Here is a 16,588-nt window from a genome sequence, read left to right as displayed (position 1 = left end):
CCCCTCATCAGGACTAGGAAAGAAGCTAAAGAAGCTTCTTAAGACACAGGGAGGGTGTGGGCAGGAGATGTTTTTGATATGGTAAAAATGAGGATTAGCTGTAAACAAAGTTATCTGGTCAATGAGTAAATGGGAGCACTTCGACAGCGAGAACGTGGACGTAAAAAAACAGGAAGAGATGCAAGTGTTAACGTTTCAAATCAAAGACCCTTCACTGGAAATTGGAAGGAGACAAAATAGCCTGTTAAATGCAGGAAGGTGGGAGAGGCATAATTTTTCTGATAGGGTAAAACTGGAATGACCATGGGGATTAGTTGTAAACGAGGTTATCAAGTCAATGAGTAAATGGGATCAGTTAGACAGTGAGAACATAGACAAAAAACAAACATTGATAAAAGAATGAGGAGTTGCAAAATGGAAAGCAGGACATGTCCGACAGATTAGGCTGGGCATATCCTCCACTCTCAGGGCATAAATTATGTATTAATGTTTGAGGAGTGTTTGTTGGCTCTGGCCCTGTACTCGCTGGAGCTTAGCAGGATGAGGGGAGATCTCATTGAAACTTACCGAATATTGAAAGGCCTGGATAGAGTGGACGTGGAGAGGATGTTTCCAGTAATGGGAGAGTCTAGACCAGAGGGCACAGCCTCAGAATAGAAGGATGTCCCTTGAAAACAGAGATGAGGAATTTCTTTAGCCAGAGGGTGGTGAATCTGTGGAATTCATTGCCACAGATGGCTGTGGAGGCCAAGTCATTGGGTATAGTTAAAGTGGAGGTTGATAGGTTCTTGATTGTGGGGAGAAGGCAGGAGAATGGAGTTGAGAAGGAAAAATAAATCAGCCACGATTGAATGGCGGAGCAGACTCGATGGGCTGAATGGCCTTATTTTGCTCCTATGTCTTATGGTCATGTAGTATAAATCCTGATAGGGTGAATGCACTCAATCTTTTTCCAAGGGTGGGAAATCAGGAACTAGAGGGCAAGTGAGAAGGGAAAGATTTAATAGGAACTTGAGGAGCAACTTTTGTTTTTACACACAGAGGGTGGTACGTATGTGGAATGAGCCTGCCAGAGGAAGTGGTTGAGGCAGATAGAATAACAACTTTTAAAAGACAGTTGGGCAGGTACCTGGATAGGAAAGGTTTAGAAGGTTACGGGCTAAACACGGGCAACTGGAACTAGCTTGGATGGGCATCTTGGTCAGCATGGACCAGTTGGGCCAAAGGGCCTGTTTCCATGCTGTATGATTCAATGAGGAAAAAAAACAACGAACAAGCTGAGCCTATATCACAAATGGACGACTGATACAGATAGAGAAATCAAGTAACCTGAAGTTGTAGACTTCAATATTAAGTCCAGAAGGCTGCAATGTGTCCTGATGGAAGATGAGGTGCTGTTCCTCAAGAACAAGGAAGTTTTCTTTTACTATATACTTCAGCTTTTAGAAAATGCTGTGGAATTTGGATTTGTTGTTTGGAAAGATTATTAAATAATGCTGCTTTTCAGTTCTAGATTGGTTGGTGCAGCCAAAGCCCAGATGGCTTGGGGGTAATGGATGGTTACTCGATGGACCAGAAGAAGTGCTTCAAGGTGTTGTTTCTTCATGATTATTAGTGATTTGAATATATGTAATATCAGTCAGTATATACAGCTTGATTTACCTAAGATAGACTCCAGATGTACCAATTATTTAAATACATACAGTGGCACGCAAAAGTTTGGGCACTCCTGGTCAAAATTTCTGTTACTGCAAATAGCTAAGTGAGTAAAAGATGACCTGATTTCCAAAAGGCATAAAGTTAAAGATGACACATTCCTTTAATATTTTAAGCAAGATTACTTTTTTATTTCCATCTTTTACAGTTTCAAAATAACAAAAAAGAAAAAGGGCCCGAAGCAAAAGTTTGGGTACCCTGCATGGTCAGTACTTAGTAACACCCCCTTTGGCAAGTATCACAGCTTGTAAACGCTTTCTACAGCCAGTTGAGAGTCTTTCAATTCTTGGTTGGGGGATTTTTGCCCATTCTTCCTTGCAAAAGGCTTCTAGTTCTGTGAGATTCTTGGGCCGTCTTGCATGCCCTGCTCTTTTGAGGTCTATCCATAGATTTTTGATGATGTTTAGGTCGGGGGACTATGTGGGCCATGGCAAGACCTTCAGCTTGTGCCTCTTGAGTAGTCCATTGTGGATTTTGAGTTGTGTTTAGGATCGTTACCCTGTTGTAGAAGCCATCCTCTTTTCATCTTCAGCTTTTTTTACAGACAGTGTGATGTTTGCTTCCAGAATTTGCTAGTATTTAATTGAATTCATTCTTCCCTCTACCAGTGAAATGTTCCCTGTGCCACTGGCTGCAACACAAGCCCAAAGCATGATCGATCCACCCCCATGCTTAACAGTTGGAGAGGTGTACTTTCCATGAAATTCTGTACCTTTTTTTCTCCAAACATACCTTTGCTCATTGCAACCAAAAAGTTCTATTTTAACTTCATCAGTCCAAAGGACTTGTTTCCAAATTGCATCAGGCTTGTTTAGATGTTCCTTTGCAAACTTCTGATGCTGAATTTTGTGGTGAGGACGCAGGAAAGGTTGGAGAGAAAAGGGTGGACTGATGAAGTTAAAATAGAACTTTTTGGCTGCAATGAGCAAAGTTATGTTTGGAGAAAAAAGGTGATGAAAGAGGGTGGCTTCTACAACAGGATAACGATCCTAAACACACCTCAAAATCCACAATGGACTACTCAAGAGGCACAAGCTGAAGGTTTTGCCATGGCCCTCACAGTCTCCCGATCTAAACATCATTGAAAATCTGTGAATAGACCTCAAAAGAGTACTGCATGCAAGACAGCCCAAGAATCTCTCAGAACTAGAAGCCTTTTGCAAGGAAGAATGGGCAAAAATCCCCCAACCAAGAATTGAAAGACTCTCAACTGGCTGTAGAAAGCGTTTACAAGCTGTGATACTTGCCAAAGGGGGTGTTACTAAGTACTGACCATGCAGGGTGCCCAAACTTTTGCTTTGGGCCCTTTTCCCTTATTTGTTACTTTAAAACTGTAGAAGATGGAAATAAAAAAGTAATCTTGCTTAAAATATTAAAGAAATATGTCACCTTTAACTTTATGCCTTTTGGAAATCAGGTCATCTTTTACTCACTTAACTATTCACAGTAACAGAAATTTTGACCAGGATTGCCTAAACTTTTGCATGCCACTGTATATTGGATTATGGGAAGGTCAGTTTATTCCTCAGTTGTATAAAAAGGGCAAAAAATTGGGGAAAATCTGTATGCCATACAATTTGGGAAAACTGAGAAATTTTTGACAACAAAACATTTGCTATTTTGTACATTTTTTGGAATCAAATGTGGAACAAGATCATATTCCCAAATGGCCATCTGAACAAAATTAGAAATTTATGGTAGAATTTGCTCAAAAATATTTTATGATGCTTTTAAATCCTTCTCAAAGAGAAAGTACTGCATTCTGTAGTGATATAAACCTGCCAATCTTAAATGGTCTGTCTTTTGCATGACTCAGGACTTGCTCCAATCTGGTTGGCTCAACTCCCCATTAAAAATGCTTGGCAAACACTCGGTTGTATTTGGGGATGGTGAATAAATGCTGTCTTTGGAGCAATGTCCACATCTCAAGAACTGCAAACATTAATAGTCTCCCCGTAATGATTGTCCTTCCAGCTTTCTCCTTCCTGCTGTAACCCAGGAAAAGAATGTAGTTTAATAGCTGCTCCCAGATCTATAGCCAGCAAACCCATTAAAATGTACAACTTGCCTAGACAGGCCTTTCCTTTAATATTTAGCTGTTATTGCCTCTGGCTGAAGCACTCCTACTTGTACTTGAAATCTGATGATCAGAAAAACAAAAAGCACTCTGTGATTCAATGAGCCAGTACACAAATCCACTAAAGCAACAAACAAGTTTTGCCATTACTCTTTTGAACCAGCGTATTGCTTACTGTAGGGAAGGTTCTATGCCACTGCTCATTTATGATACTTAAGTAAGGGCATTTTTACCAAGAAATTGTATCAGTAAGCCAATATCACTGAACTAACAGGCATGAGCTTGTCACTATTATTATTTAAGTACCTAAAACAATAAGAATAGTTCTTTGCATTCATTAATCTCTGGCAGGATTTGTATAAGCATGGAGCCTTATTGCAGAAAACCAGGGTTCAAGAAACTGACATAAAACTTTTGTTTTCCTCTGTAAAACCAGTAATTAGTCATTTTAATAAAAGAGTGTTGTTACTGCAGTGGGGAGCTTCTCTAGATATGGTGATTTTCTGAAAAAGAGAGGAATGATCTGTTGCCAAAGCTCAATAGGACTTGTGCCATTTTGGCCAGAGCTACCTGGGAGCAGCATCATCAGGTGGAGTACAAACTGACCAATAAACATTGCCGAAGACACATGTAAGCAAGATTAGCAAACAAGTCCAGCCCTTAAACTGGGTGATGTAAATCACTTTGAACAATAAATTCCAGTCAATGTTTTTAAAATGCTTATCAAAAAACTGCAGATGCTTTAAGTTTGAAATAAAAACAAAAAAAATGCTAAAAACAATCAGCTAACCAGGCAACATCTGTGGAAAGAGAAGCGGAGTTAATGTTTCAGATCAAATATCCTTTGTCAGAATTTCTCATTGCATTAGTATTATTTGGAGATCCCCTTCATATAGTAGGAATGAAAAAATAAGTTGGAAAAAAAGCCTTTTAATATTAAAAGTTTGTTGAACAATTCACTAAACTTTGTAAATCTCCAAGTCCAATACTGATTAAGGTTACTTACCTTCAGTCTGTAATTCTCAATCTTTTGAATTGGAACAACAAATTCTTTGCATGATATTTCTGTATTCATAGTGACTTACAACGCAGAACATAGAACAGTACAGCACAGGAACAGGCCCTTTGGCCCACAATGTCTGTGCTGACCACAATGTCAAATTAAACTAAATCTCTTCTGCCTGCACATAATCTATATCCCTCCATTTGCTGCATAATTTTGATATTTTGAAACAATCATATTTTCAATATGATGGAACAATCAATCTGATTTCTAACTAACTCAGCAGTATAGGTCTCAAAGACAGCCAACGATTTGAAAATTATGTAGAACCAGCCTTTATTATAAAATGGAAATATCTATTTATGAGGATCAAATTTTATTGCTTCATTATTAATGTACGTAGTTAAGTAGTAACAAATCAACACAGTCTCTGTTAATGCAGTGTATTTGCTCAAATTTTCATCATCCATCTTGACACAATCTCATTACCATTTTTCATATACATCATAATGCTTTGAGCTGCTCAAAGGGCAAGAAGTTATTGTTACATCAGTACCTTTACCGGCTCTAAGTGTAAGAGTGGTACTTGTGTACACACTTCCTTAAGTGAAAATACTTAACCCAACACTTCCTCTGCCTGTAAGGATTTACAGTTGCTGTCTGTAAGGAGCTTGTACGTTCTCCCATGTCTGCGTGGGTTTCCTCCCACATTGCAAAGACGTACGGGTAGGTTAATTTGGGTTTAAAATGGGTGGCGCGGACTCGTTGGGCCAGAAGGGCCTGTTACCACGCTGTAAATAAAATTTTAAAAAAATTTAAAGTATATGGGCTAATGTCCGAATGTTTGCCATCAACTGGTGAGGCTCTCCTACATCACAAAGAAACAAAATGACCCCAAAGTATGTACCATCAATATTTTTACTTTAAGGTGTAATATTAGTTGCTGGTACACTAATATAAAATTCATGAGAACAAAGTAATTCTTATTATACCTCAAAATCTGAAAATCAGCAATTGAAGAAAAGTCAATTGAGAGAAAGAAATGCATTTATCTAACATTCACTCAAGATGCAAAAAAGTTAACAAGGAGCAGTTTTGCAGGTTGACAAGATGGGTGACTTGTTCACAGCATAGTCTCAGGAACAGCAGTGTATGATTACAGATTAGCTGTAGAATGAAATGTTACCCATTCATCCTGCAATTAACTTTCATGGAAGTTTTATTTACCGTGTTATGTGCTCGTGAATAAGGAAGGGCTGCATATTGATTGAAATGTTACGATAGATTTTCTGTTTAAGTCCTGAAGTCAAACTTGAATCTTTCAAGTCAAACCAAGTCATGCTGATACTTCAAAGAATTATTTATTCATTTTGATTATTAATCAAGCTTTGTTATTTTAAGAATAATTTATTAAAAAGGTTATATTTATGTTATAAAGCAACATGTAATTGTTTATCTTTCTTGCAGCTGAAGCCTGTAGCACCACTGAGGATGGGGATGAACCCCTGCATTGTCCCACTGGCTATGAATGTCACATCATAAATCCTGGGAATCCTGCTGAAGGAATTCCAAATAGAGGACAGTGCATAAAGCAAAGGGGAAATAGTGGTCAGTTGATATTTTTCACATCCCATGTCAATATTTCACAATATAATTTAGGAAATACACATCTGCAGAGTAGATATTTTACTATTACATGTGAATTCAACTCCAGATCTTGGATGATTGAAATTTATTTGTTGAGAGTGGATCCGAAGAGTGTAAAAACTGAACAACAGTCAATTATGGGGGTCAGTGTCCATGTATGAACAACTACTGAATCTTATTTATCTCTGATGAGTGGCAGTTTATTGCCTGTGTGGTGAAGGTGCAAATTAACTTGCTGATGAGTTGATCCTGGTATTGAAGCAAATGAGAAAAATAATGAAACTTTGCACCTGTACCCCTCACCACATTTATGATATTCCTAATGTCTTCCTCAGTGCCCTAGACTCCTCTATGGACACAACGCCTCCCAACTAAAATCCATCACTCCACTGCATTTGCTTGCACTAATTTGTGCACTTGCAGAGAGAGGGGGAGAGAGTTTCTGAAAATCTGTGCCACTATGCCCACAATATAGGGCAGTTCCTGACCTCTGGATAGTGAGCAGCATTTAGGCTTGGACTCTCTATTCTTCGGATAGGATGTATCTGGGTTGATTTGGGAGAAGCGTGGAGTATGTGAAGGGGTGTGCTGTGAACTGTTAATATCCCTGGATGCAAAGGTGTTGGTGCACTTTAGGGAAGGAGTAAAGGAAAACATTGGTTTTGTTATGCAGAACTTTTTATTTGGAATGTAGGTATGGCAGCCAAAGGTAATCTTTATTGTCCATCCTTGTTTGCACTTAAGAAACCGGTAATGAGCCACCTTCTTGAACTTCTGCCGTCCTTCAGGTGAAGGTAATCCCACAATGCTGTTGAGGAGGGACTTCCAGGGTTTATGCCCAGTGATGATGATGGAATGGTGATTTTTTTTCCAAGTCAGGATGATGTCTGACTTGGAGGAAAACCTGCGGATGCTACTGCACTTGGCCTTGAAGGTAGAGGTCATCAGTTTGGGAAGTGTTGTCAGAGTTGCCAAGGTGAATACCTTCAGTGCATTATGAAGTTGATGCATAACACTACTGTGTATCACTGATAGGGGGAATGAATATTTAGGGTGATGAACAGATGTCAATTAAGTAAGCTGCTTTCTCCAGTTGATCTTCTCGAGTATTGTTCAAGCTGTATTCATCCCAGCAGGTAGAGAGCATTCCATCACATTCCTGACTTGAGCCTAGTGGATGATGGAAAATCTTGGGGTGTCAGGAAGCGAATCATTTATCACAGGATATCCGACCTCTAATCTATTCTTTTCAGGCACAGTAATGTAGAGGTTAGCGTGACGCTTTACAGCACCAGTGACCCAGGTTCAATTCCGGCCACTCTCTGTAAAGAGTTTGTATGTTCTCCCCGTGTCTGTGTGGGTTTCCTCCAGGTGCTCCGGTTTCCTCCCACATTCCAAAGACGTACGGGTTAGGAAGTTGTTGGCATGCTGTGTTGGCGCCAGAAGCGTGGCGACACTTGCGGGCTGCCCCCAGAACACTCTACGCAAAAGATGCATTTCACTGTGTATTTCAATGTACATGTGACTTATAAAGAAATCTTATCAGTCACAGTAGGTATGTGTCCGGCAATTGAGTTTCTGGTCAATGGTGATCTCCTAGAAAGTTGATAGTGGGAGATTCAGTGATGGTACGTACATCAAGGATAGGTGGCTAGATTTTTTCCTGTATTTGGCACTTTTGCAGGATAAGTGTTACTTGCCACTTTTTTGACCTTGCCTGAATATTGTTTAGGTCAGTATGGAGGCAGGCATGGACTATTTCATTTGCTGATGAGTTGTGCATGTAATTGAAAATTATTCAATCATTGGTGAACATCCCCGCTTCTGACCTATGCTGCCTGTTATTGAAGCAGCTGAAGATGGTTAGGCCAAGGACAACACCCTGAAGAACACTACAGTGATTGGGATAATTGACTTCCAGCCATCATAACCTTTTTCCTTTGTTAAGGTATGACTCCAAGCATTAGAGTGATTGCACCGTGATGCTCATTGACTTAGTTTTACCATTGTTTCTTGATGCCACACTTAGTTAAATGCTTTGATGTCAAGAAAAGTCACTTTCACCTCAACTCTAGGTATCACATGGAATTAATTGAATTGGCTGTGATGATGGGGATCTTAGCAATAAGCCATTTTATTGACATATTGAATACAGTAATTACTGCAGGGCATGTTGACTCAGTGAAAGCTTTGTTGGAAGTGACTGGATTAAAACAGCTGGAGGTGGTTTTCCACCAAGCTTGAACTGATGATAGATGCCCAACACATTATTCACATAGTACATTGTGTTATTAATGGATAATAATGTGTTCTCTTACTTTAGTTTACCTGATAATATCATTACGTTTCTTCTGGTAATGTTTCCATGTGTGCTGCATTGTAATAGTGGGATTGTCATTAGCTGCCAGTTTCTCTTGTTCTCCCTCGGCTTCTCTTGGCTGATGTCTATGATAGCATAGGGCAACCACTTCCTGCAAAATTCCCTCTAGCAGAATTTCAAAGGCTTCATCTAAGAAACATTCCTCTCCTTGTATGGTCTCTACAAAGAAATATTTTGCCATACAAATCATCACGCATGTCTCCTTAAGCAATTCAGAAGCACCAAGTGGTTGGGTCACTGAGTTCCTAAACACAGTTATGTCCTTGCCAACGGTTATCCCTCAAAAATTGTCACTAAAACAAATGACCTTGTCATTATTTCTTTACTGAGATCTTGCTATGTGCAACTTGGCAATAGACTTCCATCGACTGTACTTGGGTGTTAAAAAGTCAGGAAAGTTGCAGCATAAGTGCAAAATCTCTTTTCATTATTCTACTAAATAAATTTTTATCCTTAATTTCCCTATTATTGATAACTGAACCAGTCCTCAAATGTTTTAAACTTACTGAAAAGTAATTTGTTTACAATGTCAATGGCCATCGTTAATGAGAATTACCTGTGGATTATCTTGGCTGATCCAATAATTCAGTATTATATTTTTTAATTTTTAAGTATCATTCAACATAAAGCAATCCTAGCTGTGGAATTTTTGGATAAGCAACAAAATAGTATTCTTACCAAGTTATAATTTATTCCATGAATTAGCATATTTTTCCAGCAAGGAATCATAAAACCATCTGATCTTTTGAAGCAAGATCACCTCTAGAATTAAGAAAACAATCAGTTATTTTGGTACAGAAAGCTTTAAGAGAGAATGCTATCTAATATCACCTCAGATTTATTTCTAATTATTCTCACCATCCATTTGCAGATGGACGAAATTTAAGACCAAAAATTTTCAAGGACTACAAGGATTATTTTGGTAAGAGCGCATTAAGTACTAAAGTTGATAGAATATCCATCGATTGCAACAATGGAAGATTTGCATCTCAATTTTAAAATGTAGTGGAAATGTAGAATTCTCCAGCCCAACAGGCTATGGAAACTGGGCCAACCATAATATTCAAAAGCAATCAAGGGAAGTGGAACTAAGAAATAGATAAACCCTGAGCTAATTGAATGGAAGAGCACATGAGGGGCTGGAAGCCAACTATTACCCTTGGTTTTTCCTTTGCACAGAACAAGGAAAAGGTGACCCAACTCAGTCAACTTCTTCCTGCAGTGAAATGGGAATAAGTTTTGGTTTCAGATGGGCAGTTAAACTTTTCATGCAAATGATATCAGAGGGGAAATTTGCACACTGACTACACTCAGAATTAGTGCTGAAAATGCTCCACAGTAAAAGAGTAACGCTAAAATTATATTCAAAGATGAAGTATTTTGGGGAAAATACTCAGAGCCTGCTCTTAGCAACAAGTGGTTGTCTTCCCCTTTCAACTGCGCAAATATTTGTAAGGTATTTATCAATTTATGCAACTTTATGGTACATATTAAGTGATAACACTTGTTCTTTCAACTAGGACTGTGCTAATCTGTCCAACTAGCACATGGTTGTCATGGGATACTATCTACTCTTTATGGACAATTAGAACACTTCCAGTGTCATCAAATGAAATGACAAAAAAGCCAACAAAAGTGCCCCTAGTTAAATATACAAAAAGGGAAATCAAATTGAATCATAATATTACTCTGTGTCCAATACACCCTCCAGCTCCTCCACTAATTACTTAGGCCTTAAGCACTGCAGCAGGGCTCATGCATTCTTTCAACACCCAGGCAAGGACAAAGTCACAGAACAGAACCATGCAGCCACTTGCCATTTCTAACGTAGAAGTGGGAGCAGTTACCTTGGCCAACACTGTTATACTGACTAACAAAGTTTATTTAGTCAAAGAGATGTGGTACTCTTTTTGTGGATGAAGGCCTAATATACTCAAATTACATTGCCAGACCTTCTAAGTTGTAACTTGTGGCCCAACTTTCATAATAAGCACAGCAACACATTGCCAGATCTGCCTGTTCCCGCACTGAAGTTTCATTGATAACTGACATCTGGTTCCAACTGGTGATCCCCTCCCAGAAACAATGCAAACAGCTTAAGAATCTTGCACAATGATCACTGTGTTATCGATATGCATTAACTCCAGCTATCCTTTCAGTTGTCTACACTAACAGTACGTTGCCCTCTCATGCTCATCGTCAATCTTGAGATATAGAAAGCACAGAGTCAGCGCTATAGTGGTCCACGTGGAAACAGGCCATTTAATTGGCTGAGACTAAGTACATTATCCATTGTTCTACTTCTTTTTGCCACTCTTGTCATTTAATCTTCCTGCCTTTCAAACATTCACAAATGTACTCATTTGTTCTCTCCTCCCCACTTAGAGAAAGTCTTATCTCTTGTCTCTCTATGTCTGGTTCTGATGAATTGTCAATCAGCTTGAAACATTAACACATGTTTCTCTCTCAGCAGATGCTGCATGATCTGCTCAATATCCTCAGCATTTGCTTCTCTTATTTCCATCATCCCTGTTTTATTTTTGCTTTTGTATCACTGTTTTACCATTAAAGAATATAACTGGGCAGTTCTGTCAAAAGAGGACAGTGATTCCACTGCTTTTCAATGGCAAACACAAAGATTCAATATGTGAAGGATTGTCACATACATGCTTCTTAGCTGACACTTTGACCGACCCTTTTTCACAACCTGTCCCCTCCCTACATTATACTATTATCATCTCTGAGCTGGGGTAGTAACATAATTTCTACTCCCAAGTAGTGAGATCAGTATTGTTCATTCTACATGACTCTGATATTAAAACATTTAAACCAGCAGTAACCCAGGATAAATTATAAGCAAAACTCTCCTTGCCAAAGAATTTTCCCCAAAATAAGTCCATTCACTTCTTTACCAACATTTTAATATTTAACATTATAATGTTCATTTAAATGAGCAACTAGGCTCTGCTTATCAGATTTTAGAGATTTCGGATCCCATTCACACCTCCCACCACGGCCAATGCCATCCGTGCTCATCGCCTACCATCAATGAACACCTCCCACCCTAGCTCCTCACCCCACTGCCCATCCCCCTAACTCTCCACATCACCCTCAATCCCCATTCTTCCATCTGACTACCACCTCCACCCACTAAGATTCATGGGTCCGCTAATTTGGGAGGAACTATTAACGCTCAGATTTATCTTTTAGTATAAACAACTGGCAAACATGATTTAAATCAGTTCATTTTTAACATGGCTGTTCATATTTTGCAGGGACTAACTCCAATAATGCTGTTGGCTACAAAAAACACCATCATAAACATCTGGGCTAAAGTTGCTGGTGTGATGGTACAGCAAGAGCCATTCAAAGGCGCAATGTGAACAGGAACATAGCAATTTCAAATGTTGTAAATTTACAGGTAACCTAGATCATTATTAATGCTTAAGTCACATAAATCACATATTGACTACTTATCATTGAATGAAGTCCCCAAATTTGCTGGCATGGTAATAACAAGTTAAAGTTTCAAGTGCATGAAATAAACATCATTTTGTGGCAAGAAGGAGACAAACCACAAGTTGCTAACCACCAGCAACTGCTGGACACTTTGCCTTTAACCTTCCTGTGAAAATGAAATAAGTTGCCTTTAATGATGCAACACCTGTTAATGGGGTATTTTATGTTTGCAATAGGCTTCAACTGAGAAATCAGTAAGGAGTATGAAAACAGTTACTAATTAACTAATAATTGTTCTGTACATCCCATGCAAACTTGCACCCTAGTTCATCGCTTTATCAGATTAGATTGATTTGTTGAGGAATGAGGCAATTAAATCAATGCTGAGTGAATGTTCGGGCTCCAGGATTTGGAAATCCCCACCACTCCAATGTCAAACCCTTGAAGCATGTGGGTCTGCAAATTTGCAAGTAATTAGTGTGCGAATTTCATAATGAAGGCAGCAGCCTCTCTGATTTTCAAATTTCATTAATTAAAAAAGTATGCACTTTTGGACAGAAGGCAGGTGTATTGATATGTATGTTCCATAGGGAGAAACCTCAGAACTGCACATTTTCTGTGATGATAATCTTCGTTTCAATTTGCTGATGTTCAAGCTGCCATGGTAGAACTTGGATAGCCATTCAAGTCATTAAATTTCACTGGCTAAAGAAAGAGACTTCATCTTATCATTTACCATTTGGCTAGTTAATTTTGCTACATCATTACTACGTACTTCTGGCAATTGACAGTGAAAAACAATAGGAGCTAACGAGTCAGGTAACAACAAAACTCATTCTGGGACTCCCCACTCCAGCAGCTTCTGGTCCAAAGAGTTTATCCATATTATAACAATTATTTTAGCATGAAATTGCACAGATTTTTGAAACTGATAGTTGATCAGGCCTTGTGTTATTATCAGCAGCCATGCCAAACTTAATGCAAACCAAATGACAATAGGTCCTTTTGCAGAATAGAAGTCACCAGCCGGTAAAAGAAAAAACATAAAGTCTGTAGCTTTTTTCTTGATATTGAAATACATAATGGAGGAAGTATAACAAAATGAAAACTTAGATTTTATATAGTACTGTACTTATATAACTTTGTACCATCAACAAAACAATGTACTGCCAAAGCATAGTGTCAAATTAGAATGTATAAAGAAAAAAAGTAACTGTATCTATAATACATCCAATAAGCTAATCTACATATCTTTTAAAGTACTGATTATGTTAAATACATATTCAGTATTTTTCATTTAAACTCCAATATGAGGCTATTGCCTCATTTTTTTAAATGCCTTTTAGTTTATTCCTCTTATTACAACTTGCATGTTTGGAATGCAATACAGGCGACTGCTGCATTTAAGGCCGTTTGGGTAACAGGAGTTTCTCTCTCAGAATTCACAAATCACTACCCAAGTATTTGAGATACAGAATAAAATTTGCTCTCACGGAATTTATGAAAATGTAAATAAATCAACAATAAATGTATTTTCTTTCAACTCGTGTGTCTTGATTCACGTGCAGATAATGCGATTTCGCATTATGGCAAATTGTGATATGGACCATTTTTTTAAGGAACACAATCCCACCCCTCCCGCCATAACGCGGGGGTCGCCTGTACTTCCAACATTCTTTCAAATAATACACATTTCATAATTTACATAAATGTTTAATTCATTGAATTTAAATAAAGTCTTGTTGCAAGCATGCTTGATATCCAATAACAAAGCAGCAATTGTTTCTTGGCTGAAAAGTTGAACTTGCTTGGGATTATATTTCTCTTTTGCAATTGATTGTAATTTCATATTGAATTCCACCATAGTTACATGGAGGGAAGAGGGTACTGGGGACTTATAAATGTCATGTTATTTATTATGAACCTGAAACTCTAACTAGATATATTAGCATAGTTTAAGAGCAAGTTATTCAGTAACAAGGGTCAATGTACTGTAGTGTATGTAGTGCATCTCAACCAAAGAAGGTGACCCAACTGAACTGATAGTTGTCTATCATTATCCTTTGGTCAGTTTGTTTGTCCTCAGTTACAGTGGGACTATTGCTAATTTTTTTATTTAATTCATATCAAAAGTGAAATGACTTTAACTCTCATAATACAGCAGGATTGGAAAAGATTTCCATTCATGTTGTTTTTCATCTTTCACGTCTGGACACTTCATTATGAATTGCAATGATTGTTGTGTAGCAGAAACATATGGGATATAATATTGTACCACTTTGCTTAGTACGAGTATCAATGTTCATGAACCTTCTGTTATGCTTATTAAATTAGTAAAAGTAAATGTAGACCAATAATAAGCTAGCTGCCAAGAATTTTACTGTATGAGCCATTTCTCAAATGTTGCCACATTGAGGTATAACTTCCTTTATTAATGATTCCCTTTAGGTTAATGTTAACACTTCCAGTAATGTTAGCAATTGGAGAAAAATCTACTGCCCAGAAATTCAGCCCTGGTCAGCAGTGTGAAATGTATGTTAGCATATTGTACAGTACCTCCAAAATTCATTCCAGTAAAGTCAATGGAAGTGAAATTCATAATTTTCTTAGTGACACAGTATTTCTTTAAAAACCTTCTTAATTGTGAACTTTTAAATTATCACAGCTCTACATACCTGTGATTGTTTTTTCCATAACAAGGTGACACATTCACCACTTTAACCTTCAATATCTCCGAGAGCTGCAGAGAACTGTGTTGCAACATACTGTACATTACCCTACACCTCCCTCCAACCAACTCCCACACCACTCACCCCAAATCCTAAAGACAAATAAACAAGCTCGCAGTGAGCACTGGCATTAATTTCAAATAACCTACTTCTCCAAATACAGGGATATTTACATTAAAAAAAAATCAAGCCCACTTTTTAATACTTGCAGTGAATTTGCAGTAACTGAACATGAAGATGACTTGTTGTGGACGTCAACAGCCATCACTTATATCTTGCCTGGTTCCATGCTTTCGCAAATAATGCTTTTGTCCAATAGACGTACCTAATGGCCAAATATCCGTCCATGTGAATATAATCAATTTCCTTCATTACTTTTGAATATTCCAATCATAATTTCTCTCCAAAGTAAGAGGTCCCACTAGCCCCTTAAAGGTTGTCCTGTTCAGAAGGATCAGTTGAGAAATTTGGAAATCATTATATCTGGTAATTGTTGGGGGAGGGATTAGAATCAAAATGTGATTGAATTCATAATGGTTTTATTTCAAACACAAATGAAACTGAATTTTCCGGGGGGGGGGGGGGGTGGGTGGGTGTGGGGGGTAAGTAGAATATTCCTGAGCACATTCAGTACTGGTGACCAAAGATGAGTTTCTTCCTCAAAGAACCTATCTTATAACCTAGTATATTTTGGCCACAAACTTCCCTCTCCTATACTATAAAACATTAATTAAAGGAAGTAGTACTCTGCAAACAATTATTGCTTTGACAAGTAATGCATTGGAAAATTTCCTATTATATTATGTTGTTGCTGTGTAATGAATCTGACATATATATGCCTTTCAATTTTACATGCATAATCATTGCAATATTATTCATCCTATTCTTAACTTCCACCTTTATCATTATTATTGCAGTAAGGATTATTTTTAAATTGTAACACACAGGGTTAAATGTTGTAAATTGAATTGTTTGATATTTATATTTCCGTGTAAGACTTGACTTTGTTACTCATGACCTACAGTATGTGGTCACACCAGTTGTGCAATTATCATTATGTCTTCCTGTTTCCATTCATTTTACTAACAACTGTCAAGATATCTCCGCTCTTCATCTAGTGATTGAACAAATCTATGTCAATATTTGCCTGATGATCAGTATCTCAGGCATTTTACCAGGTGCTAAATACACAGTGTTAATGGTTCTAAAACTTTGTGTAAATGTACAAATATCTTTTATTGTTTCACTTTGTACCAATGACAACAAAGTAAAGATTCTGAATTAAACATTGTCTAAAATAATGCAACTTGACTAGCCATAATTTAATTTCTGCTTGTTCAAAAATGTGACATCAGATTTTTGTCAATAATGTAGCATCTGACTGATTTGCCTGTGACAAGGAGGTAGGAGGTTAGGATATGCAGATAATGGGGGGGGGGGGTGTGTGTGTGTGGGGGGGGGCAGGCAGTGAGAGTGGGACTTCTTTTTTCAACCTCAGTTTTGAGGGGAAGAAGACAGAGTTAATACTTCATGAAACTCGATCCAGCCCATCTCAAACCCATCAACTTCTGCTTTAA

The 16,588-nt window shown here is 38.0% G+C and overlaps 1 protein-coding gene across 2 annotated transcripts in view; it reads left to right on the top strand.

Moving 5' to 3' along the window:
- Nucleotides 1-15,555, top strand: part of wfdc1 (WAP four-disulfide core domain 1) — a 39,926-nt gene extending 24,371 nt beyond the window's left edge. For both annotated transcript variants that reach the window (XM_052028342.1, XM_052028343.1), the window contains exons 4-7: nucleotides 1,508-1,591; nucleotides 6,264-6,404; nucleotides 9,695-9,745; nucleotides 12,099-15,555. In XM_052028342.1, coding sequence (XP_051884302.1) covers nucleotides 1,508-1,591; nucleotides 6,264-6,404; nucleotides 9,695-9,745; nucleotides 12,099-12,157 — 335 coding nt within the window. In that variant the 3' untranslated portion in view covers nucleotides 12,158-15,555. The remainder of the gene's footprint in view (nucleotides 1-1,507; nucleotides 1,592-6,263; nucleotides 6,405-9,694; nucleotides 9,746-12,098) is intronic.
- Nucleotides 15,556-16,588: the final 1,033 nt, after the last annotated feature.

Source organism: Pristis pectinata, chromosome 13 (assembly GCF_009764475.1).
Source record: "Pristis pectinata isolate sPriPec2 chromosome 13, sPriPec2.1.pri, whole genome shotgun sequence".
Lineage (NCBI taxonomy): Eukaryota > Metazoa > Chordata > Chondrichthyes > Rhinopristiformes > Pristidae > Pristis > Pristis pectinata.
The sequence above is the reverse complement of the archived record's forward strand: the minus strand, read 5'-3'. Positions and strand labels throughout refer to the sequence as shown.